Source organism: Rhinolophus sinicus, chromosome 12 (assembly GCF_057876585.1).
Source record: "Rhinolophus sinicus isolate RSI-liver-muscle chromosome 12, RSI-T2T, whole genome shotgun sequence".
Lineage (NCBI taxonomy): Eukaryota > Metazoa > Chordata > Mammalia > Chiroptera > Rhinolophidae > Rhinolophus > Rhinolophus sinicus.
The window spans coordinates 32,413,492-32,438,731 of NC_142512.1; the positions used below are offsets into that span (position 1 = coordinate 32,413,492).

General features: G+C 33.1%; 1 protein-coding gene across 2 annotated transcripts in view; it reads right to left on the reverse strand.

Annotated features, from left to right (window-relative positions):
• The window catches only part of STXBP4 (syntaxin binding protein 4), a 144,727-nt gene that overhangs the window by 77,943 nt on the left and 41,544 nt on the right, over positions 1-25,240 (reverse strand). For both annotated transcript variants that reach the window (XM_088802178.1, XM_088802179.1), the window contains 2 exons: positions 22,843-22,932; positions 19,251-19,316 (listed from right to left, as the gene is read on the reverse strand). In XM_088802178.1, coding sequence (XP_088658304.1) covers positions 19,251-19,316; positions 22,843-22,932 — 156 coding nt within the window. The remainder of the gene's footprint in view (positions 1-19,250; positions 19,317-22,842; positions 22,933-25,240) is intronic.

Below are 25,240 nucleotides of genomic sequence, written 5' to 3' on the forward strand. Positions count from 1 at the left end.
TGTGTTGAGACAAAGGGCCTTATAAACCCACACAAAGGGGAGTATAAGCTCAGATGAAAGACAAGGTACGTGTTTTTCCACATACAGCACTTCCTCCCCATGAGGCAACATGATATAGAATAAAAAAATATGAGCGTTGGATGAACTATATACCTAGGTCAGAATCTTAGATCTGGGAATTTTTCATTTTCTGGCTGTGCAGTTCTCTAAGACTCAGTTTGTTCATTTGTACGATGCGAAGTAACAACACCTACTTCACAGGATCAAAGCAACTCTCACAAGATGGTTGAACAAACTATTTCAGTTTTTGTTATAGCTTTTTCCCATTCCTCTCTACTGCTTTTGAAAACTATACATCATCACCTATGCGATTAGAGAACGAGACTAGATAATTTATTAAGGGCTTTCCCTCAATAAGGCGCTCTAGTAGTAATATCAGTTATTGAAATTTAGAGAAGTTGTTTGAAGCATAACATGTACGTCTTTTTTCATGTTAGCAACAATCATGTAAAACTTTTCTTCTCTAGTTATGAGTTGTAATGGCTCCCTAAAATAGACAGAAAAAGCATTAACAGCAGTTGCACACTGTAATTAGGCTGGCACATCATTAGCCTTAGAAGTTCTGTAATTTTTCAGCTAATCAGTAAATCTTTCAAAATGTCAATGGCTGACAGGAGAGAAAGGAGACGGCAAAGAGATATATGTTTTAGTGTAATGTTAACTTATGCTACCGAGCCTGAAAGAATACTTCTCTTATCAGCTTCCTACAGTCACTCACTGGAATATCTTTCTTGGTCTAGGTCCCATTACAGCTTGTGAAAAAGATTAAGGGTTACTACAGGAAGACGGCTGTTGAAGGAAAAGTGTTTAAAAGCAAGTTATATCCAGTTTCCTTGACTTGTGTTTCGGATTTAGTAAAATAGGTATAATATTCTCTTCAATGGACGATCTCAAAGTAATTTGCAGATGTTCACAAACGAATGTACAACTCAGCCCTTAAACATGGACACCTCTGGGGGAGAAAATTAATCCACAGAATTTTATATGTGCCTCTGCTACTTGCTCTCTCCTTTCACTTTCCTTCCTCCTCCTCCATGCACACCTCCAGCTCACTTCTCCATCTCCTCACCTAACCATGTATCAAGCATTGTGACGTCTTCATTTATGATATACTTGCAGCCATCCCTTAATTTCCATTTTCGCCACCACATTACTTCATGACTTTTATCAGTTCACACACAGGTCCTACAAAAATCACATAAGTGACCACCTCTGTTCTTCACAATAATGTATCCTGCACACTTCTGAAGGACCTATTATCCTAAAGTACTGCTCCATTCCACCTTAGGTAACAAACTTAAGTACATGGGACATGATGTAACGGTACATGATAAAATAGATCCTCAATCTCCATGCTGCAAGGTTCTCTACTATTTGTTCCAAATCAACCTTTCCAGCCTTAGTACATTCACATCTTACATGATTACTGTATCCAAGTATATTAACTTGCAAATTTCCCAGCTCAAATTCTCATGCCTCTAAGATGCTTTTGAGAACATTATTCCTTCCACTAAGTGTATACACTTGTCCCCCTTTTCCTTTATTCAGTTCTCATCTGTCCTTCAAAATCTACTCCAGATTTTACATTCTCTAATCTTTGCAGATCACTCCAGCATACAATTTCTCCCTCCTTTTACATTTTATAATATCTGTTGTCTGTAATTAATCACATTCTACTTGGTATTTCCTACTGCTATTTTGAACTGTCATTAAAATATTAAATATTTACTACCTAACTTTCTAAAATCAAAGGGTCTTGACTGCCCAAATTAAAACATATGCTATACGCTGTCTGAGAGTAAAAACCCTACCTAACATAAACAGGTGCTCTACTTAACGTAAACATGAGATATAACTGAGTTGAAAAACAGTGAAAATGATTATTTTGTTTTTCATATACTATAATAATTGCCCTAGAGAACTTCATTAGGTAAGAAGCTTTCATAGAAAAGTTTTTCATAAAAAGTTTCAACTTAGGGGGTGGCCGGTTAGCTCAGTTGGTTAGAACGTGGTGCTAGTAACACCAATAATCCCCACATGGGCCACTGTGAGCTGCGCCCTCCTTAATAAACATATAAACAAACAAACAAATAAATAAATAGTTTCAACTTTATGGGAATATTAATAGAACTATATTTCATTTATATAATAATCATAAATCATGGTATGAAAAATACCACATAATTAAAAACAACTTATTAAACTCCCTTTATATATAAATTAAACAAAAATCCTTTTATAGTATTTATCAAGCAAATGAGATTATGTCAAAGCCAAGTGAAACGAAGAAAATATCAAGGTTGAAAAAAGACAGTTACATTTTATTGTGTTTGACAATTTTATTTCTTGTTTTTTTATTAGATTAAAACAATTTAAAAATGTAAAAATTACAACCACTAGTTTATATTTCCCTAAAATTACATTTTTTTGTCATAAATTAATATAGTAGATGGTCTCAAGGACTATATAATCTTGAAGGTCCCATGAGTCCCATGTTGAAGTAAGAATACCAAAAGTGTTTCCAACCTCACTCATATCCCTGATTCTATGATTTATGTGGTGACATTTCTTTGTAAAGCATGTAAAAATGATATGTATTTGTAAATCCAAAAAACAAAGATTTTCTTTAGTTTGTATGAAAAGGCAAAATCCTCACTTTGCAAAAGCTTTTCTGAGGAAAAGCAGGTCAATCAAATTATAATTAGCTCTACTTAACCCTCCCAAGAGTTGTCAAGTTCTTCACCTGCAGCTGCCTCATTCTCCAAAAGGTGCAAAATTTTGAGCTCTGCTTCTGAGCCATCAAAGAAAATCCAAGAAACAATTTTCAACCTGTGTTTATAAACAGAAGTCCCTAATCAAAGCCAGACATAGAAGTACATCTATCTGATAAATTTTACCATATGAACTTGTCCACAATATAAATATTTATTAACTATTAAAACCCTGTTTTGACAATATATTAAACCCTGAACATGTATTTTCTGGTTTAGTAAAAGTTGACATGAAAGAAAAAACTATTTTTGTACTTCTATGATTCTGGTTACAAATGTACCAAAAGGGAACATTTATGGTATTTGAAATTTCTTTTCCTAATCAGAGTTTAAACCCTGTTCATTGAAGCCTGACACACCTCAAAGACCACTGTTTCACCTATTAAACATTTAGAATTCATCTGAAGTTTGAGTTTTAAGGGAACTCTTGCTTCAAAACAGAAACGTATTCCTTCCAAATTAACCTTTAGAGGTTTAATCCAATCAGAATCAAAATTTTACCAAATTTTATTTGTTTTGGAGGAAATTGACCAAGATTTCTAAATTTGAATCTAGATATATTAGGTTGGTGTGAAAGTAATTGCGGTTTTTGCAATTATTTTTAACATTTTAAATCACAATTACCTTTGCACCAACCTAATAATAAGATCTAAATAATAAATAAGACTCTTAACTTGATTTGGAAGAAAAAAATCAGTGGGAACTGGTAAGCAAATTAAAAAAAAAGATAATAACAGGAAAGAAAAGAAAGAAGGTGGGACATGATCCAAGGACTTAAGGCATTTATAAAGCTACAATATTTGGTACTGGCCATTCATCTACCCAATAAATATTTATTGACAAAGAAAGTGGAAAGACCAGATGCCCCAAACAGACCCTAGATTATATAACAATTTAATCTATGATAATAGAGATATCACAAAACAGTAGTATGTGGTTGTAACAAGCTATTGGGGAAAGAAGTGTAAAGTGTAGAACTTCATCTCAAACTATAATCTAAACAAAATAATTCCTTATATGGGTTAAATACAGACAGACATGGGAGGAACACTAAGTAAATATGCATCTGAAATCTGGCTAAGAATGAACTTTTAAAAAGTTTTTAAAAAGGAGAAATCAAAAAGACAAAGATTTGTCAATACAAAAACCCCTATGTTTTAAAAACTGTATGTTTTAAATACAAAGGCAATTTACATATAGGTGAAAATATCTGCGAAAGATTTGGTACAAATAGGATTAATAACTATAATGTAAAGAGATCTTATAATATGATGTGGGGAAAAGGGGGAAACAGTTACTAGTTAAGAGTACAAGAGAAGTGAAGAAGAAAAAGCAGGAATGGTAAGGGGATACAGATAACATAAGGGGCATATGGTCAGGAGGGCAGAATGTCACTTCCAACCATATCAGGAAATCAGCTGCTTTCAATATTGAAGAATGTGATGGAATTCACAATTTGAAACCCACGGTGACAGACAATCTCTGGTAACATGGATGACAATGAATCACAGTATAATATTTTCAAATAGGGTCATTTATATATGTAGGCTTAGGTACTGCTAGAGAAGTCTTGTTTTCAATTCTAAAATAGCTTGTGAATAAATCATATAACACAATGTCATGAGTCCCATGTTGAAGTAAGAATACCAAAAGTGTTTCTCACATAGTAAACTGCCAAGATAAGAGTTTTATAGTATCAACTGCCTTATCACTACTTCCTCCTTGGGTAAAATTTACTAGTTTGTCAGCCAAATTAATATGTATTGCTCTAACACAGAGATGCTTAAAATACACCCTAGAAAGGTGCTCTCTTGGCAACTGATTAATGGAATTTTAGAGATTTGTCTTTGTTTGTTTTTAGTTAAATGATGAAAATTAGAGGGAGTAATGCCTACTTTGGAACACAATTATGCCTGTGACAACTCACAGGATACCTATTCTGAAATGTTTTGTTGGAAGTGATGATTTTGCTCTATTTTTCTTTTTTTCTTACTATATTGAGAGCTCCTTGCAGAAAGTATGTCTAGCTTTCACAGTGCATCCATACAAAATAAGCATTAAATGAATGTTTCTTAAATTCCTTTGCCACATCTCCCTTATAAGTTACTACAGGTATGTGAGAAACAATTGATATAAGAATGCTGAACGGGGTCCCTGAACAGCCAGAAAATAAACGGCTCACAGTATGGAACCCAGAACCCTAACATCAGTTCTAACTACTCGTAAATCAACCATCTACAGAAAATACTGTAATCAAATGAACTGCAAGGTTTCTATGAAGGATAAGATCACTTCCCTTCTGAATTCCTCCAACATTGAAAATTCTGTGATTCTAATTAACCTCACACAATTAAAATGGATTTGATGGTATGACTAGGATAATAAAACTTCTCTCAGAATTCTAAAAATGCTAAGAACTTTGTTACATTAAAAAGGAACTGCTATTTGGAAACGGGGATTCTGAAATAGGCATCTGTTTGCCAATGCTTGTTTAGGATGCTACATTCACCTCCACGGAATCACTAGACACGGCTGGTGTCTGTGCAAACAGGAATACTAACTGGCTGTCCTCGTGTTCCTTTTCCAAGCAAGCTGCCTTTAACTGAGGCAGTTTCTTGGGCCAAGTCTAATGTTGGAGCATGCACTGGTCATTTTGTGATTCCCATAAAAAGAGTTCATGTTGAAAAATAAATCCAACCAACTTTGTTTAATAAGTTTCTCCACTCAGATGGCTGTCCAGCATTATAAGAGCATTATAATTTCTTTTCTCCAAGAGGCTTTCTTTTCGTTTAATAAATCATTTAAAGATCATTGCAGATCAAACGCGGTTGTAAGAAACAATACAGTGTTTCCCTGTACTCTACTCAGTCTCCTCCAGTGGTTATATCTTGCGTTACTTTAGCAGACTATCACAACCAGGAAACTTCACTGATATAATCCACCAGCGTTAATCATATTTCACCAGTTTTATATGCACTGAGCAATAAAAAGGAACAACCTATGGATGTATACAACATTCCGAAGGGAATTATGTCCAGTGGAAAAAGCCAATCCCCAAAAGTGACATACCCTATGATAACATTTATATGACATTCTTGAAAAGACAACATTATGAAGGTAGAGAACAGGTTAGTGGTTGCCAGGTGTTAGGCAAGGGGGGCTGGAAGGAGGTGGCTGTGGCTATAAAAGAGTACCATAAGGCATCCTTGTAAAGAGGACTTTAAATAGAAAAAAATGCTGATATCCTGAGGTCACAGGTGAACATCTGAAATGGAAACGTAGGAACATTTTACTACATACAGTACCCTTTTAGAAAAGGAAAGACTGACAATGCAAATATATGTATTTTTCTTCTTTTTCCCTCTAAAGATAAAATTGGCATCTTAGAATATTTACTAGTGCTATCCTAAAATACTATAAAAAGTTGAGATCACTAAAGACAAACAAAGTATCCTGAAATACTATAAAAAGTTCAAATCACTAAAGCTAGTATGAGGGAACTCATATCAGCTCTAAAAATTAAAGACTTTACTATTTCTTTAACAAACGTACAAAGAAACACAATCTCTGAAAGTGTGAAAACATGAATACTTCTTTAGTAATCACATATTGTTGTTCCTTTTAAAGATAGTGTATTTATCCTGTCCTTAAACTTTCCTTTGTTGTTTAATCCATAAGCCAAGATAGCTCACAGGCCAGCTACATCAACTATAACTAAGTTCATGTTCAACCTCAACGGTCCACAGGGAATCCTGTGCTGATTTGACCTTACATTTCTGCCTCAAGACTTCATACCCTCCGCAAGCATTCAACCCAACCTTTGCACAGGTGAGGCCAACTATAGCTGGGCTTATCTGAACCTAGAGAAGTTGCCAAAGGAACAATTTCTCATGTTTCTTTAGGGCAAAGACTGGTTCAGACAAGCTAACTATTTTAGCTTTGGACTGTTCACCAATTCACTGCTGCCTTAGGTCATAACACTGGTGAAAGAAACTTTAAAAACAACTTAAGTGTGAGAGCAGGTTTGAGAAACTTGTTGATCAAAGGAAGTTGCTAGAAGATGGCCCGTGCCTGTTAAAAGTTGTTAGAACTTGAAGAAAAAAATAACAAGAAGTGTAATTTCATTGGAAATTGTGCTCATGATTTTAAACAGTAAAGTTGGGTTATTCTGTAAGGCATAAAAACTCATCAAAAATACTTAAGATTTTAGAGAACAGGACAGCCAATTCTTTACAAAACAGTAAGTAAAGTATTCTGGTAGCCATGCCTGGTTGAAATGTACCTAATACTTCTGGTGAAAAAGGATCCCTTAACAACTTGTTCTTTAGTTTTATATTTCTTTCCTCCCTCTCCCTTCCTTTTTCCAATTCCCCCTTTCTCCCTCTCTTTTTGTTCTTCATTGTTTTCTTTTGGGTCACTACATTAAATAAAGGTAAATTAATTTCTATAATTTAAAATAGCTAATGTACCTGCAAAAGGGAAGATTATTCTGTTTTTAGGATCAAGCTACTGTCTCAAATTAATTCAGTTAAAAGTTTGTAAGTGAGTGAACAAAGGTTATCAAACTGTTTCCTCTTTTCCCTTTGGTAACCAATCTAGTAGTGTTTTAATAATTACGTTACCTATGTATTCAAAGGACTTATATAGTGCAATTATTAGTATTGTACTGATTTCATGTCAAGACCTTCAAAAAGATACCAAAAAGAGGTGAAGAAATTTTGTCAAATTTCACACAACTCAAGTTTCCAGTGTTAAAAATTTTTAAGAGTAGAATTATACATACTTTCTACCTATAATTTTAAAGACCCTTTTGCTGATTGTGAAAAAAGATAAGTCATCCTTGAAAAAGTGGCGAGGTAGCTATTTTCACTAAAGCACAGGAACTCTCATTAAGTCTGTATCACTGAAATAATGACATTGTACATACATCAGAGAAGCTGATGGTACGTATGGTCAATATGCTAAAAAAAAAAAAAAAGGACCGTTTTGGGTTGATTTGGGGTGGTATATTTTTTATTGCAAATGTGTGCTTCTAAAATGAATAGTTGTATTAGTGTGCATGCATGTGGGTTTGTAAACACAGATATATACATATATTTCTAATTATTTTTGCTAAAACCAAAAGACATACGTTAAATAATTCTATGAGGTAAAACATCTTTACTCTCAATCTCGTTTTTCCCATTTTGTTAATGGCACCATTGCAGCCTCTCAATCACCCAGTTACAAAGCCTGACGTGCTCTGATTATTACTGCACATTCTATCACTGTTAAGTCTGGCGGACCTTACCTTCACGTTATCTTTCACAAAGAGCCCTTTGGTATAGTTCTGTTGCCACTAGCAGTTAAATCCTCCATTGTCTATTATCTGGACAAGCACTTCTTAAATTTGAAGGTGCATATAAATCACCCAAGGACGTGTTAAATGCAGACTCTGGTTCGGTAGGTCTGGGGTCAGACCTGAGACTCCACATTTCTAAGTTCCAAGCATTGCTGACACTGCTGGTCCTGAGCCACTCTGAGCAGCATGGATGGAGAGTTCTAAGTCTGCACTGGGCAACACGGCAGCCACTAGCCATATGTGGCTATTGGGCACTTGAAATATAGTGGACTAAAGAACTAAAGTTTTAATTTTAATTAGTTTGCATTTAAATTAGAAAACGTAAGAAGTGTAAAATATTCTTCCATTACACAAAACTTGAATGTTTTGGTGTAATTGTATTTCGCTTTAATCAGTGTGTGATATTGTTGAACTGTGGTGTTTGTGTCAGGCATGTGAGTCATGTGAGTATATGTAAAAGCATAACTGATCTGGTTACTGTTAATGAATCAATTAATTTCAAAAAACTTTATACACCAATGTAACAGCGTGCTTTTCTGCATATTTTATGTAGACAGTATGAATTACAGTAATACATATATAAATCATAATTGGTAATTAAATTGAAATACTTATTTTTATTAGAATATAATTAAATTATTTTTGTCGTTAAAAAAAAGGTATTGAAAAAATTTTTTTAATTTAAAATACAATAATATTGTTGATGTAGAATAAAGTAGACATGAATTAGTTATTTAACCAGGATCATAAAATGAGACTAGAAAAAGGTAAACTGCAAACTTCATGATGAATGCAATTGCAATTTACAAAGCTGTTTGTTGTGGAAAAAAGTTTTTAAACATATAAAAACCGAATAATGTTAAGAGATTTGTGCAAATGCATGGTGAATTTCTTAAGAAGTTTTCTCTTAACAGTCAAATAAGAACCTATGAAATTAGTCACTTGAAATCAGAAGTAAATGCTCAACATTTGTACCTTTGGTCAGCTATAAAATGGCTTAGGTTTTTCTGCATAAAGATTAAACCATTTTTGGACTGATACGCTAATTTCAATTATGATAAAAGATGAGAAGAAAATATTTTATGAGAAATGAAAGATCTTCAATTAAGTAACAACACAAATACCCACAGAATACAAGAACTTTCTAACATTCTCAATGATTAACTGATTCAACATTTGAAAAACTACAAGTACCTTTCTTCAGCTTTAGGTGAGCCATGCGATATAAGACATTACTCAATTCATACTTCAGGTGCGTACTGTCTTAAAGGACTTCCAAATTTACCACAAAAAGGTGTCAATCTGCAGCCTAAAAGAATCAAACTGCGACATAGATATTTTAACTCTTTTGCATCAAAGAAGAGTTTCAGCTGGATAAATAAGAAAAGATTTTATTATAATAGGTGGTGCTCCAGCTATGTATGTTGGACCAGAAATTCAGATTTACTGACATTTTCAAAGAAGAGATTGTTTTCTTTATTGTTTCATTCCATTGTATGATAAATACTGAAAAAAATCTGTGCTCAGTTTCCTGAAGCTGATTGTATGAAAAATGTCATGGATACAGTTGCTAACCGTACTTAGTATATAGGTGCAAATTCTATGACTCTTCACTAGTTTAGAAGAAAATGGATTTTATGATCCCATGTTGTTTGACATTGCTCCTTGGCTGAGTTGTAGAAGAGCTTCATAAAATTTTACTGTGCTTTGAATTCCATTCAAAATTTTCTTAGAACTATAAGAATACTTGCTTAATACTCAATAATTAAAGACAAAAATGGCAGTGTGGCTTATATTTTATTACCAATATCATATTGTATATAAATAAGCTAAATTTGAAGCTCCAAGGACAGGGAAAATATTTGTGAAGCTATACTTGTATAAGAATTTATACTGACATTGAAATTTTTCATAATATTAATCAATAATAATTTTATATATTTTCTACCATAAATCAATATGTAGATTTTAACTACTGATAGTGTCATATGAATTAGCTACAAAAACTTAAACATTTTTGAATATGCTTAGTTAATATTGATAAATTTAGAATTGCTTTAAATATATGCAATAATCCTCTGAATTTGATGTTAATAATATCAAGTTGAAAAGATGTAGTTTTGAAATGATTTTGCCTCAAAGTCTTCTAAAAACATGAAAAGTTCTGTCAATATGGATGTAAATATTAAAACTAAAGGATTTTTGGTATTCATTTCAGTTATTGGAAACTTTTAAACTATTGGCACATTTGGGTATCTGAACCTATTTTTTTAATTGTAAATCTTGTTGAATCTAAACACAGATCTAGTATTTCCAGTGAAAATTTGGTGTATAAATTAAGATGTGTTGTAAGTGTAAAATAATACTGACTTCAAAGATACAGTATGAAAAAAGAATGTAAAACTATCTCATTAATGAATTTTTAATATTTTGTTTAAAATGTTTTAAATATATTAGACTAACACAAAATATATTTAAAATAATTTTACCTGTGTTTTTTTAACACTTTTTAAAATACGGCTACTAGAATATTAATAGATGAGTGGCTTTCATCATATTTCTCATTGGACAGTGCTGGTCTAGACTATCACAAAAGCCTTTTACCTCTTCTTCAGTTACTTTCCAAATTGCTATTAATTAATCTTATCTTCCTAAAGTTTATTCTTCATTCATGCCTTCACGCACTCACCAAATATTTATTGAACAACTACTCTGTGTCAGTTATTGTTCTAAGATAAATCAAAGAACAAATCAAAATAGCTGCCCTCATGAAGCTTACCCTGTATTTGGGGGATATATATAAAGGGCAAAAATATAACAAGTATATAACATGTAAGAAAACAATCAACAATACCAAGAAAACTTCACAAACAGTGACAGTTGGGAGTGTTAGTAGGGTCATGAGGCAGAGAGGTCAAAAAAGCTGGAGATTTAGTAGGGGAGGAGAGGTGGGAAGAGCGGTAAGAAGTGAAGGAACTGCTGTAAGAAGAGTGTGGGGCTGGGGGGTAGTATGGCAGATCAAGCAGACTCTTGTAGGCTTTGACATTTACCTGTAGGCTTCAACTTGTAGGATTTTGGCTTTTACTCTGAGTGACATGGAAAGTCCTCGAGAGTTTTATCTTAAGTTTTAAAAGGATATTTCTGGCTGCTGTGTTCACATTAGACTGTACGGGGTTGGGGGGTATAAAAGCACGGCGATCTGGAGAAGCCATAAATGCAACACGGGCAGATGATGATGGCTAGACCAGTGATGGAAGGGGTGAAAAGTGGTAAAATACTCCAATTTTTTAAAAGTAGGACCAAGTTGGATGTGGAGTGTGAAGGAAAGAGAGAGGTCAGATTATAGGTGGAACAAGTTAATCATTCCGCCCCCACCACCCCCGCCCCACATCCCATCCCCTCACCCACCACCCCCGTCAAATATCTTCAATGGCAGTCCATTGTTTAAAATCTTAGATTGATATTCAAGTGCCTATATGCTTTGGTCCCCAAATACCCCCAAATGTCATTTCCTAACACTTTCATCTGTCCACGGTTCCCTGATGTTCCTGGAACTTTAGTAATGAAGATAAAAGAATACAAATCGAAACTATTATATATTTAGGAACCTACTGTATTCCTCACAGTTTTAGGCTCTTAAACTGTCAAGTTATATGAACAAATTACAAGACAGATATTATTACATTTTAGAAGCAAAGACACAAACATATTAACAAATAACAGTAAGGTTAGCAACAAAGAGAGCCTATTTTGACTTCAACATGCTACACATTCAAAAACCATGTTAAAAATCAATAAATATAGGAAATGGAAAATGAACTTAAAACTATAAGCAAACTGAAATAAATGAATATATTTGTATTTCAAGTGAATACCATAACCATGCTAACGGGAAACAAAAGAACCAATTCAAGTAACTTATGAACACAGTATTTGTGTTCAGTCTCTAACAGGCTGGGGTTGAGTTGGACAAGAGTTGCAAACAAATCCTGAACCTTTTTAAGTGTATTTTGTTTTGTTTTGTTTTATTATTTTAGGGGTAACATCAAGGCAATTCTGAAACAATTTTAAGATGTATTATTGGTCTCAGCAAATATATTAATTGTTGTTGAGGGCCAGAATCTCAAAGAAAAAGCAAAGACATAGAAATTAGAATGAAGTTAAGAAAGAATTTTGTGGGTTGGACTGGAATTGGAAAATACCATTGTGAATGCATCATTTCTAAAATACTGTATATATATATGTTTATGTGCATATGAACGTATATATGCACATGTATATATGTATGTATGTTTGTAGATATATTTGTGTGCAGGTGTATGTATGTGTGTGTGTGTTTGTGTGTGTTCCTAGCTCTGTGAACTGTAAAAACCAAGAAGCAGACACCCTAATAGCGTATCTAAGTGTTCAGATACCATTTCCCATTAAAAGGAATTCAGGATCCTTGGAGAAACGACTGACTTCAGGACTGGGGGAGGGTAAGTACAAGATGAGCTTGGAACATGTTATACAGGAAAATAAAGAAGAGCTCAAAATGACGGGAGCATATCACAAGAAACCAGCTTGAAGGGACTCCCACTGGTCAAATCTGCAAGTACTTGAGCACCAAAATAATTAAATACAGTAATAAATTAAAAACCTTTGAAAAATAAGTAATTCATGAGTCCACACCATTAGTCAATAGATTAATTAATCAGAAGAAAGGAGGGCTCTTGCTTGTTATAGACTGTTGAGTGCTGACTGGTAACTGCAGAGAGGCTGCCAGATTTGGGAAATTAGCATTTTGCATCTGTTTTAGTAAAGACTGGATCAGACTAGAATCATCAGATGCTAAATCTAGGGGAAAATTTTGATGAAGAGCAGAATATTTACATATTAACATGGTTTTAAAGTAGCTCTTTAGAAACTGCTTTTTAATTGCAAGAGGATAAATAATAATTATATAGTAGTGATATCAGACAACTCCGTCACTGGTGCTAAAAATTGGTATCACACGGACATGCGTGACTCTAAATGTTATACCTTGAAAAGGACAAAAGAGTACCTTATAGTAGTATGGCTGAGAATCTATAACCTGAATCTGGCTATGAGGAAACATCAGACAAACCTAAAATGAGGGACAATTTATTTTTTCAAAAAGGTGTATGGTGTGTGTTTGTGGGAATTGTATTCTTCAACAATGTCAACGTCATGAAAAAAACAGAAGGTGAAAAAAGGTTCCAAATTAAAAGAGGCTAAACAGCTATGAAAACTGAATATAATACCTGACCTTAGACTGGATCCTGCACTGGAATGAGGAAAGGGATATAAAGGATATTATTGGGTCAATAGACAAAATTAGAATACAACAGTATTGGTAAAAGTATTGAATCAATGTTAAATTTCCTAAATTTGGTATCTTTGGTATGGCACATAAAAGAATATTATACTTATAAAATACTGAGGTTTTTAGGGGGTAATGTATGTAACTTTCTGTCAAGTGGTTAAGAAAAAAATGGGTGTGTCAAGAATGTTTTATTTATCAGTCATGAACATGTTGGCCAAGGGTGAAACTGGTGAATTAGGTAAATCTGGGTGAAAGGTATGAGGATGTTCTTTGTACTTTTCCCATTCTTGCAACTCTTCTGTACATTTGAAGTCATTTCCAAACAAAACATTTTTAAAAGACCTCTATTTTTTGGCCGACTTTCAGACCCCCATTTTATTAAATATTTTTGTACTTTGGTGGGTATGACTTTTTAGTTCTTTTATTTCTGTATCTTCAGTACCTTTATCAGTCTGTATTGCCTGTATTGTATTTTACATTTTAGTGTTTCTTTGCCTCCTGAAAATGGACATTTATAAATCTTTGTTAATTTTTACATGTAGAATAAATTAGAGGGTGGGTTTTATTTCCTGACGTTTAATTAATATTTTCTTTTCTCCTAAATGCTTAGAACTTAAAAGCTTTAAAATATCAAGCACACTTGAAAGAATAATAATTACATTATGGGCTGATTAAGACATGAATATAAAGAAAAAGAGCATTTCTGCTTTCTTATTCTAGCAATACCTACTTTTTCCATATAAGGCCCTCCTGTTTTTATTTCTCCGAATGGATTAGTTTCTGTACTAAGGAAGGTCAGGTCTACATGAATAAATAATCTAACACTAATCTGTACTAGAATTTAATAAGATTCAGTAGAAGATAAGACATAGATGACAAATTTAAAGAAAGAATCTTATATGATAAAAGTTGAATTTGCATAAGAGGTAGTGCAGTAAATAATAAATTTTGGGTTAGACTGTGACCCTGCCTCTTGCTTGCTTTTGACCTTGGGCAAACAAATTCACCTTTCTAAGTCTCAATCTCTTATGCTCACAAGAGTTTAAGAAGTATTAATTAAGGTCATATGAATATTATAAATGTATATAACATACAGCATTCGAGAAGTATTAACTATTATGGTCACTATTATAAATAATAGAAGAACAAATACTAGGTGCTGAGAAAGAGGTGGAAATGATTTGTTTTAACCATTTGATTTAGAGGAAGAAAATCTAATTCTGGCTGAGGGACAGGAGACTTTTTATAGAGAAGGTGACACATGAACGGGACCAGACATAAAAAGGGAAGAGCATTCCAAGCCATGAAAATCATGGTATGAAAGGAAAAGTCTTGTCTTTAAAAAACTTAGAATACAAATTGACAAAAACAACAGGAAGAAATGAAATGAGATTTGATAAGGAAAGATTTCTTAGGAAAGAAAGAAAAGGAGAAGGCAAAATCATATTAGAAATGGAAACTAAATTACAGGTGCCCAAGGAAGAATGTGTTCAAATGAAAAGGCACCGAAGAAAACCAGGAAAATGAGAATGAAACAAAGAAATAAAGGAGTTTTTTGAAGAAGTAAATCAAAAGAATTGAAGAACATTTATATTTAGAACTATAATCCAAGAAAACTTTCCAGGAATAAAAGATGACCTGAATTATTATTGCATACTGGGGTAGTTTGATCTGGAACGATCAACTCTAGGACATAGCCAATAAAACTATTAGACTTTAAAGATGTAGAAAAACTGCACAGCGCCTCCAAATAAAAAGATCAAATAATTACAAAGGCCAGTCTTCTCAACACAACATACAAAGTTAGGTAATAGTGGAACAACATTTTCAAGAAACTACAGGAAAGAAAGTCTAAACCAAGAATATTATATGCAGCCAAGTTGACATTCAGATATGAAGGCCATAGAAATACAATTTGGAATACTGCACACACACATATAGTATCCCTGAGGACTCCAGGACATGATGTGTTTCATCAGACACAAACTCTCTGGAATAACTTTATCAAGAGTTTCCCAACATTAAGCATTTCATATATGTTATTTTATATTTATACTTAAAATGAGAGTGAGTTCATGGGTAAAAGAATACTTATAAACATATGTCTGGCAAAAAGCAAAAGGTGCAATCTATTTAAAAAAAATGAGAGGATAAGGGAGAAATAGAATACGATTGCTCTGTGTGTAAGTAAAGGGTAGTAGTCAATGAGTAGCATGTAAAACTGACATCAGATAGTAAAAAATTAGATATGAATAGAGAGGATTTCATTATAAAAAGTAGTAATATAAAGGTAACCTATAGAATGAAAATACAGACCTTCCTAAATACAAACATAATATTTTTTTAAAAAGCAAATGGGCAATAGTTTAGTGGTTACCAAGGGTAAGAGGGGGGAGGGTGGTGGTAGATGAGGGTAAGGGGGATCAAATATATGGTGATGCAAAGAGAATTGACTCTGGGTGGTGAACACACAATGGGATTTATAGATGATGTAATACAGAATTGTACACCTGAAATCTATGTAATTTTACTAACAATTGTCACCCCAATAAAGTAAAAAAAAAAAAAAAAAAAAAAAGCAAATGGGACACACGAAGTAAAGTAACGCAGTAAATATAATACACACAATAATGAAGACAATATACAAAATTGAGACTGCACATAACAGTCATCTTAATTAACATGAATAAGATTAACTCACCTATTAAAAGAAAAGGTTTTCTTAGAAAATATAGTTTACCAAAACTGACCTCAGTAGAGATAGAAAGCTCAACAGACATATTTCCATAGGAGACAAAGTTATTTAGAAACTACCCTACAGAAAAGGTCCAGGCCAGATGGTTTTACAGAGAAAATTAACCAATCAATCCCCAAACTACATAAATGGCTTCAGAGTATTAAAAAATTGAAAGAAAATTTCCAAATTCTTTTCTTGAAGCAAGTATAACATTTGATGCCTAAACCTGATCAAAATAGCACAAAAAAAGAAAACGCAATTAGACTAGAAAAACAATTAGGGGCATGTGAATTAGAAAAGAAAAATAAAAGTATCTGGTTGCAGATGATATAATAGTAATTCAGAAAACCCTAGAGAATCAATGGTAAAAATAACTCACAAGCTAGCAAAATATAAAATTAATATGCAAAACTCAATTGCATCCATATACACAAATAATAACCTGGCGCTAACAGCAATTTGACACTAGTGGAAACTGACTCACACTTATGGTCACTTGATACTTGATAAAACCACACAGACAATTCAGTGGGGAAAGGGGCTTGTTAAACTACATGATTCTAGAATGCAGGAATATTTATGAGAAAAAATGAATCTCAACCCCTATCTCATATCATACTCAAAAACTAACTGAATGGATTGTAGATCTAAACATAAAAACTGAAACTATTAGATTCTAGAAGAAACTTTTGTGATCTTGGTTTAAGCAAAGTTATCAAACTATATACCTAAAATTAGTAAATTTTACTAGATATAAATTCTACCTTAACAAAGCTATTAAAAACAATGATGCCAATACAATTTCTCACCCATCAGATGAGCAAACACTCAAAAGTTTGATATTGCATTGTTGCTGCTTGAAAACAGGCATTCTCATACATTGCTAGTGGCAATGGAAAATAGTACACCCCAAAGAAGGAAAATTTAGCATTTCTTCATACATATGCATTTACCCTTTAACCTGACAATTTCACTTCTAGATATTTACCCTAACGATACACCTCCAATAATATTAAAATGCATATGCACAGTATTTATTGCAGTATTATTTATAATTAGAAAATACTGGAAACTACCTTAATCTCTAAGCATACGCAACTGATTGAATAAACTATAGTATATACATGTAGCGGAGTACTACTGTGTTTCGCCAAAAATAAGTCCTAGCCGGACAATCAGCTCTAATGTGTCTTTTGGAGCAAAAATTAATATAAAACCCGGTCTTATTTTACTAAAATTATATTAATTTTTGCTTCAAAAGACGCATTAGAGCTGATTGTCCAACTAGGTATTATTTTCAGAGAAACACGGTATGCCGCCTCAGGAAAGAATAAGGAATATTTTTTTTAAATATTATGGAGCGATTTCCAGGACGTATTATCCAGTTAAAAAAGTAAAGTACAAAAGAGTATATATAATATGCTATCTTTTATGAACAAGAGAAATTAAAATACACATCTGTTTATCTTTACAAAAGAAATCAAAGGAAGGATAAGCTACACAACAATGAAATTTGTTATCTACAACGTGGATCCACACAGGTGGATAAGATACAGGAGAGTGATAAACACCTCTAAGAATACCTTTTGATGTATTTTTTACCTTTGGGTGCATGTTAAATTTCTGATGTTTTTTTCTTAATGCCAATGCTTGTTTCAGCATATTGAACTGAATTTAAAGTGTTGTGTTACAGTTTTCATCAGCTTTGTGGGTGAACTGTTTTGAAGAGTTTTCATCAGGAGGAAAGCTTTAATTCATACCGTCTGATTTTTACAGTTGTTTTGTAATGATGGGGACAGATTTATTTTCCTTTTCTTTTTTCCTTTGTAGAAAGAGTTCTCAGTTCAACAGCACCCTCTTCTGTGCAATTTCTTCTATGGATCATGTTGTTGTGGGTTGTGGTAGGGGGTAAGTGGAAGAGGTTTAGTAAATCTTGTTTCCCTTTCATTTCTGCCAGATCCTTAATTTCCCCCTCTTATGTCCTTCTTTCTCTTCATTTCCTAATCTTCAAGGGATACCAACTCTTCTCTATTTATTTGAGTCTCCCCCCAGAAGCAATGATTCTCAAGGCTGCCGCTTCTGGTTGCACACACTTTCTCGAGTCCTGAGAACCACCAAGTCCTGACCTATGTTAAGTATTTTGGTGTTAATTGTTGCATTTTCTTTCTCTGGGGGTGACTTCATTTGTCCTCAATCTAATTGCTGTTTCTCCCTATTCTTTTTCGGAGTTTTTAAGACTTATCTCCTCTGCTCCCTGCACCCCAGGTTTCAGTGGCAGGCAAGCTGTAGGAATTCGTTGGAATTTTTAAATCTGTTTATATGTACTTTGAAGGTTGTGGTGTTCTCTGTCACGTATTCATATTGAAGGTATAGGTCCTGTATGGTTTTATTTGCTCTGTCTTTTTTATGTTTTCTGGGGTAATAATGTTGGAGAGATTCAAAATCAGGTGATTGCCACTGATCTCTAACAATGTTCTCTAAATTTTCTACTCTTATTATTCTTTTACTTGTTTGTTGTTTGTGTCTCTACTTCATAATGTCATTGTATTTGTTTTGTTGTAGGCTACCTAAAATTCTTTGAAGAATGATGCAAAGTGAAAATAAATTTTAACTTTTTATTATTAAAAAAGTAAAAATGCTCTGCCTTGGAGGGTTATTTATTTGCTTGTTTTGTTTTTATCTTTAATTATATGAGGTATGAAGGAAAAATAAAAGAGAAAGGAATAAAGAATAGGAAAGCAATGAAAATGATCATTTCAGTGCATAGAGATCTAGTTTTGAAAGCAATTTCAAAGAGGAATTTTAACATTTCTTGGAGCAATAGTAGCTATTGCTACTATTGCTGTAACAGGTACAGCCTCTGCAAGTGATTGTTTTTAAGATTTATACTATTTTATACTATATTACTCATATCTATAAGCCCTAGGATATTATATAGCATCATTACTTTATAATTATATCTCACATATTTACTCAGACACACACAAACCACATATGTATGATACACATACTTACTTGTTTCACATTCTGGAGTTCTTCTGTCAACAGTTTCCTTTGCCTTTCTGATTCAAACAATTTTTCCTATATTTAAAAACCATTGAATTAATAACTTGTTATGAGGGTGTCAATGAGTTTCATTTTTAGGGCTTTGTTTCAAATTTCCCAAACATCCAATTGCTACAATCTGAAAATGTGGTTCCTAGTCACTTTTCTGGCTTTATACATACCATTTAAAAGTAATTGTTTTCAGTATAATTGTGATGTAAATGTATTCTCTTATCTTAGTTAGCCATATTGTCAAGTCTCAAAAATCTGAGGTTCGAAATAAGTCAATCAGGATCAAAATGTGTAAATACTAACTAAACTTGGGGTAACAGGTATCGTTGCCAAAGAGCTTCCCAATTGAAGAGCATTATTTTTATAACTCAGAAGTCCCTCTTGCGACACTAAAGAGGACATATAAAACTGAGCTGACTATTATTTTCCAAATTTAGCTTATTCTTGGAAGTTCTTCCATAAAAATGAATGTAACCAAAATATGGAATAATAGTTATTAATGTAGAATACTATTAATCATGCCAATCAAATATTATCATCTTTGAACTTAAAATTAAGCATATATCCTAAAATGTTTAATTTTACATATACCATAAATATATCCACATTTTACTGATCAAATAACAAATATTAAGAATAATTTAAGACCCGTTTTACTACAAACTTGAACAGAGGAATTGCTTAAAGGTTACACTGAGTGGTAAATATTCATGGCAACACTGCAATGTTTATAAGAAGCAATCTGCTTTTCGGTGTGTTTCAGCTCATTCTTGTCTTAGAGATGAAATGAAGGTATATGAAGATTAATATAATATAGCAACCTAATGAATCTGCCACAGACCAGGAGCCAAGAAACTGCTGGCACCTGTGTTTTTATTCTCTGGCAAGTCACCTTCACTCTTCGTGTCCTAGTTTTTTTGCATTTGTAAATGGAAATATATCTATTTTCACTCAGCTCTGCAAAGCAGTAGCAATGTGACTCTGCAGAAAGGCTTTAAGTTAAATAAAGCTCCCAGCACTTTTAAAAATCATCCTCACAAAATAAAAATTAGACATTAGCATCAAATTATCTTGGTTTCATTTTTATTTGTACCTTAAATCAGACATAAAGATTAGATATGTCACAAGACAATGGGAAGGGATAAGAGACCATCTAAACACTCTATGAACTTCATTTAACAACCTCTATTTTTGTGTATGTATAATACAAGTAGAAAAACTCAAAGTACAAATGTTATCTCAGATGAAATACTTACTACTTTGTTCACTCCTTTATATAGCTAAACAAGCTCAGCCAATAGATATACGTATATATATATATAGCTCAGCCAATATATATCAGGTAAAGGAAATTTAGATTTTCAGGTAAAGGAAATTATAGAGTACAGAATATGTTTTATCTGAGATTTCAGGTTTTGTCACATTAGAATATGCTCAAATACATTTCATAAACTTAAGTATGAACAATTGATTTATCGAACAGCTACTCAGGGAAGACTTATTTAAATGTTCCATGAATACAGTTTTAAATTACAATTCTAATAATTAATTTGTTATTCAAATAAGAAAAAAATATATCACTAAATTTAGCAATGAAAAACATTAAGCAAATGAAAAAGATCTGAGAACCTCTGAAAATTCTGAGGAACCATAAGATTTAATGGTTTATGCAGAGATAAATTATATAACAATGCTATTTTACCAAAGTAACCAACACTGGAGGTGTTTTCTAAGAGGACATGATGAAGATATTGTCAATTTATTTTTAAAACCTAAATTCATAATTCTTAATTGTTATATCAAAAAATGTGGAAAGATAGTGGTTTCAAAGCTGTAAGAAGAAGTATATAAAATATTCCTTTACTAATGGAATGATGCTCATATATATTTGGAAGAAACATGAATTGGTAAAGCCTTTTCAAAAGGAATTTGATATTATATATATAAAATTTTATTTGTCCATATTCTTTGATAAAACAATTCCACTTCCAAAAATTTATTCAATTTGTACAATTGTACAATTGTGCAAAAATACATCTACAGAACTATTTATGATGGAATTATTTTTAATAATGGAAAACTGAAAATAGCCTAAATATTTATCATTAAGGAACTGGCTAAATAACTTAGGACAGAACCATTTGATGATAGGAGAGCCATTAGGAAGTACTTGGTAGATCTGTGTATATTAACCTGAAAAGTTGCCCAAGATATTAAAACAAGAAAAGAAGGCTAGTTGTAAAAAAGAGTGCAATGTATGAAATGATTTTTGTAAGAGTTAAAATATATAGTTAAAATATATTACACACACACACACACACACACACACACACACACACTTTTATTAAAAAAAAAAACAAAAAACCATTATTAGCTATCTAGAGACTCTCCAAAAGGATAAACAAAATATGTTTAACAATGGCTTCCTCTAGAGGTTGGAATTTAAAAACTAAGGTACCAAGGAAATTTCTTTCTTTTTATGTGTATATAGAATTTGCTTTAATAAAAATAAATAAATAGAATTTCACTTATTTAAGAAGATAATTAAAAATAATTTAAAGACATATTCCTATCTTGAATTAATGGTAAATCAAATAGTTATGTTGCTTTTCCTGAAAATTTGTAAAATATAATGGCTTTCTGTAAAAATTAGGATATAATTTAAATTTAATGGTCTACTAAACACAGAGTGAAAATATATAAGAGAACCAAAATCTTAAAAGTATATTTGGGACACTGCGTGTTTTTTCTTCCCTTAAATCATACTGCCTTAATTCCAAATCACATTTGCAAAATAAGATGTCTCTGAGGCATGCCCATGAACATGGGAGAAAATGTATTTCCTCAATTGAACATCTGAGGATTCAAAATTGTCATGGCTTGTTTTATTGGCTCCTCATCTTGCCACCAATTGTGAGCAAAAAATTGGGTGAGAAGTTACCAGATCAGAAGGTATGAGTAAAAACCACCATTCACACTGAATCTTACATGGATATTGTGAAATATAAATAAAAAGTGTATGAGCTAGGCCGGCCCGGTGGCTCAGGTGGTTGGAGCTCCGTGCTGCTAACTCCGAAGGCTGCCGGTTCGATTCCCAAATGTGCCAGTGGGCTCTCAACCACAAGGGTGCCAATTCAACTCCTCGAGTCCCGCAAGGGATGGTGGGCTGCGCCCCCTACAACTAGCAACGGCAACTGGACCTGGAGCTGAGCTGCGCCCTCCACAACTAAGACTGAACGGACAACAACTTGACTTAGAAAAAAGTCCTGGAAGTACATACACACTGTTCTCCAATAAAGTCCTGTTCCCCTTCTCCAATGAAATCTTAAAAAAAAAAAAAAAAAAAAAAAAAAAAAAGTGTATGAACTGAAAAGTTAACTCTATAAGTGTCAATTGAAGACAGATATCAAATTATTTGATATGAATATTCAATATCGATTTTGATATTAATATTCTTTAATTAAAAATAAAATTAAGCCCCAGTACTTCAGAATTCAACACTAATTATTTTTTTCTAAAGAAAATATAAGGATGCTAAATTGGAGATTACCTTAAGTGTGTTCACTTCTTCCAAGGCATCATTTCTTTCACGCTTAAGCCTTTCCATTTCATCTGCTTCTAAGGAATCACAGGGAAGAAGCTGTCAACATTAAAACATAAGAGAAAAATTATGCATTAAATGCTAATTATGAGAACTAACAGAAAAATTCTTTCTGACAAGCCTTAGACTTTTGCATTCCAAAATAAAGTTCAGTTTCTTACTTTGGAGCCATTTGATTAAAGAGAATATTAAAGTAATCTGGCATAACTTCATTAATTTATGCTTAACCTTACATTGTTGTTACTTAGAATTTAGATGATAAAAAGGTATACATACTGCTATCATCTTTATGATTCTTATTTAAGAATATGATTTTCCTTAAAAGTCCAAATTCCAAGAGTGTGTTTGTAAAGTTTTAAAAAGACTTGGTGAGTTATCAACATAAACTATTCCCTAAAGACATTCATTCCAAGTACACGGTCTCTGAGGCTAACAACACACTGGACATTATCAACCAAGACAGTTTGTAAACCCAGGAAAGTATATTATTTGATTTTGTGTCTTGTTTTAACAAAATGTAATGTAACAACCAAGTGGCTTAAAACTATTCCTGCACAGAAACTGTCTTGAAGATAATATTAATATTTCACGCACAAGTGAGTAACAACAACAAAAAATAGCAGAGCTGACAATTTCTCTTACTTTTAATATGATCTCTTTGCCAGCTAATTGCAAGGTACAAAACAATGACAATCTTATCACAGGCAAAAATCCAAGTCTAAATACAGCCATCTTCTATGTAGAAGTTATAACAGAACTAAAAACAAAGTACAGAAAACAATTTAAAGGATGAAGTAGAGGAAGCAATTGAATGCAGAGTAGAAAAAGATAATACAAATAATATCAATCATTTATTGGGAACTTACTATGTGCAGATATGTTGATAGGGACTATATACATTCAATATTAAATCCTTACTATAACCTGGTCTGCATTTACAGATGAAGAAACATGCTCAGAAGGTTAGTAATTTGCCTAAGGTGTCACACCTAATGGCCATTCCAAGATTCCCATTGAGAGCTGCCATGAGTCTGTGATTTTTACTAACTATTCAACAAAAATCATGGTGGAACGGATATGGTAAACTCAGATTTGCTTTTCAAGTCTTAGAATAGCAGAGGTACGGGTCATTCTTCAAGTTTGGGGAGAAATATTTCTCCTAAACATTGATTTCTTTTGTCTTGATCCATTTGCTTTTGTGTATCTATGGCCATTGTCCATATGCTAATCAGATTTTTGAACATCCCAAAAGGAAATATAATTTAATAAGTTGTTGTGTTTCCTCAAGTTATCTGACCATACTATATCCCCGCCTTTATTTATTATTCTATATTTGGACTCTTCTTCATCTCCTACAAGACTACCTACCACCAGTTTCATTCCCTTCCAAGATAACCAACACTATTATAAGATTATTATTTCTAAAATATCACCTTGATCATGCAATTATTCCCCTTAATGGCTCCTCACTATTAGTAGAGTATAAACGTCTAAGTTTCATATTTACCCTTTCAGGCCTAACTTCCTTCATTGACCTACATGTACCTGATTATCTTTTTTAAAAAGTAGATTATTCTCTGCTTAGAATCACTATATATGAGTGTGTATGTATGTGTATATACATATATACATTGTATGTATGTGTATATACATATATACATGTATATACACATACATACGAGGTCAGACAATTAAGTTTGCAAACTTGTTGCAATGATGTTGCTAACCTTTTTTGATATCAGAGGGATTATTCATTATGAATTTGTACCAACTGGACAAAATTTAATCAAGTTCACCCTTTGGAAGTGCTGAAAAGGCCGCGTGAAAAAGTCAGATGATCTGAACTTTTCACCAACAGTTCATGATGGCTCTTGCATTAAGCAAATGCACCAGCTCACACAGTTGTGGGGAGCCATGGTTTCTTGCAACCCTGAACCTTGCAGACTGGCTCGGTTTCTGCCCCCATAACATTGCCTCTGCCTTATCTGAGAGGCGCCTAACGGCTGCTGAGGAATGTGGTGGAAACGGCCAGTTCCCGGACACAGAAGACTAAGGGCTTTCTGAACAATTGGTAGGTTCTGTCTCCTTGAGATATTTACTTTTGTGAGTTTCAGTGACCTTGTATCTTCTATGTCAAAGTAAAGTTGAGGCTGGAAAGATTTACTTTCGCTGAGATAATGCATATCTTCTTCGTTTAACTGCACGTACTCAAACTGTATATATTGGTTAGAGATAATAAACTCAGGGCTTCAGCATGACTGAAGACCGGCCGCATTAGCATTTGTGTGTGTCTTTTATTTCATTCCCACTCCCCCATTCAGGTACTGATCCATTCGTGGCGGCTGGC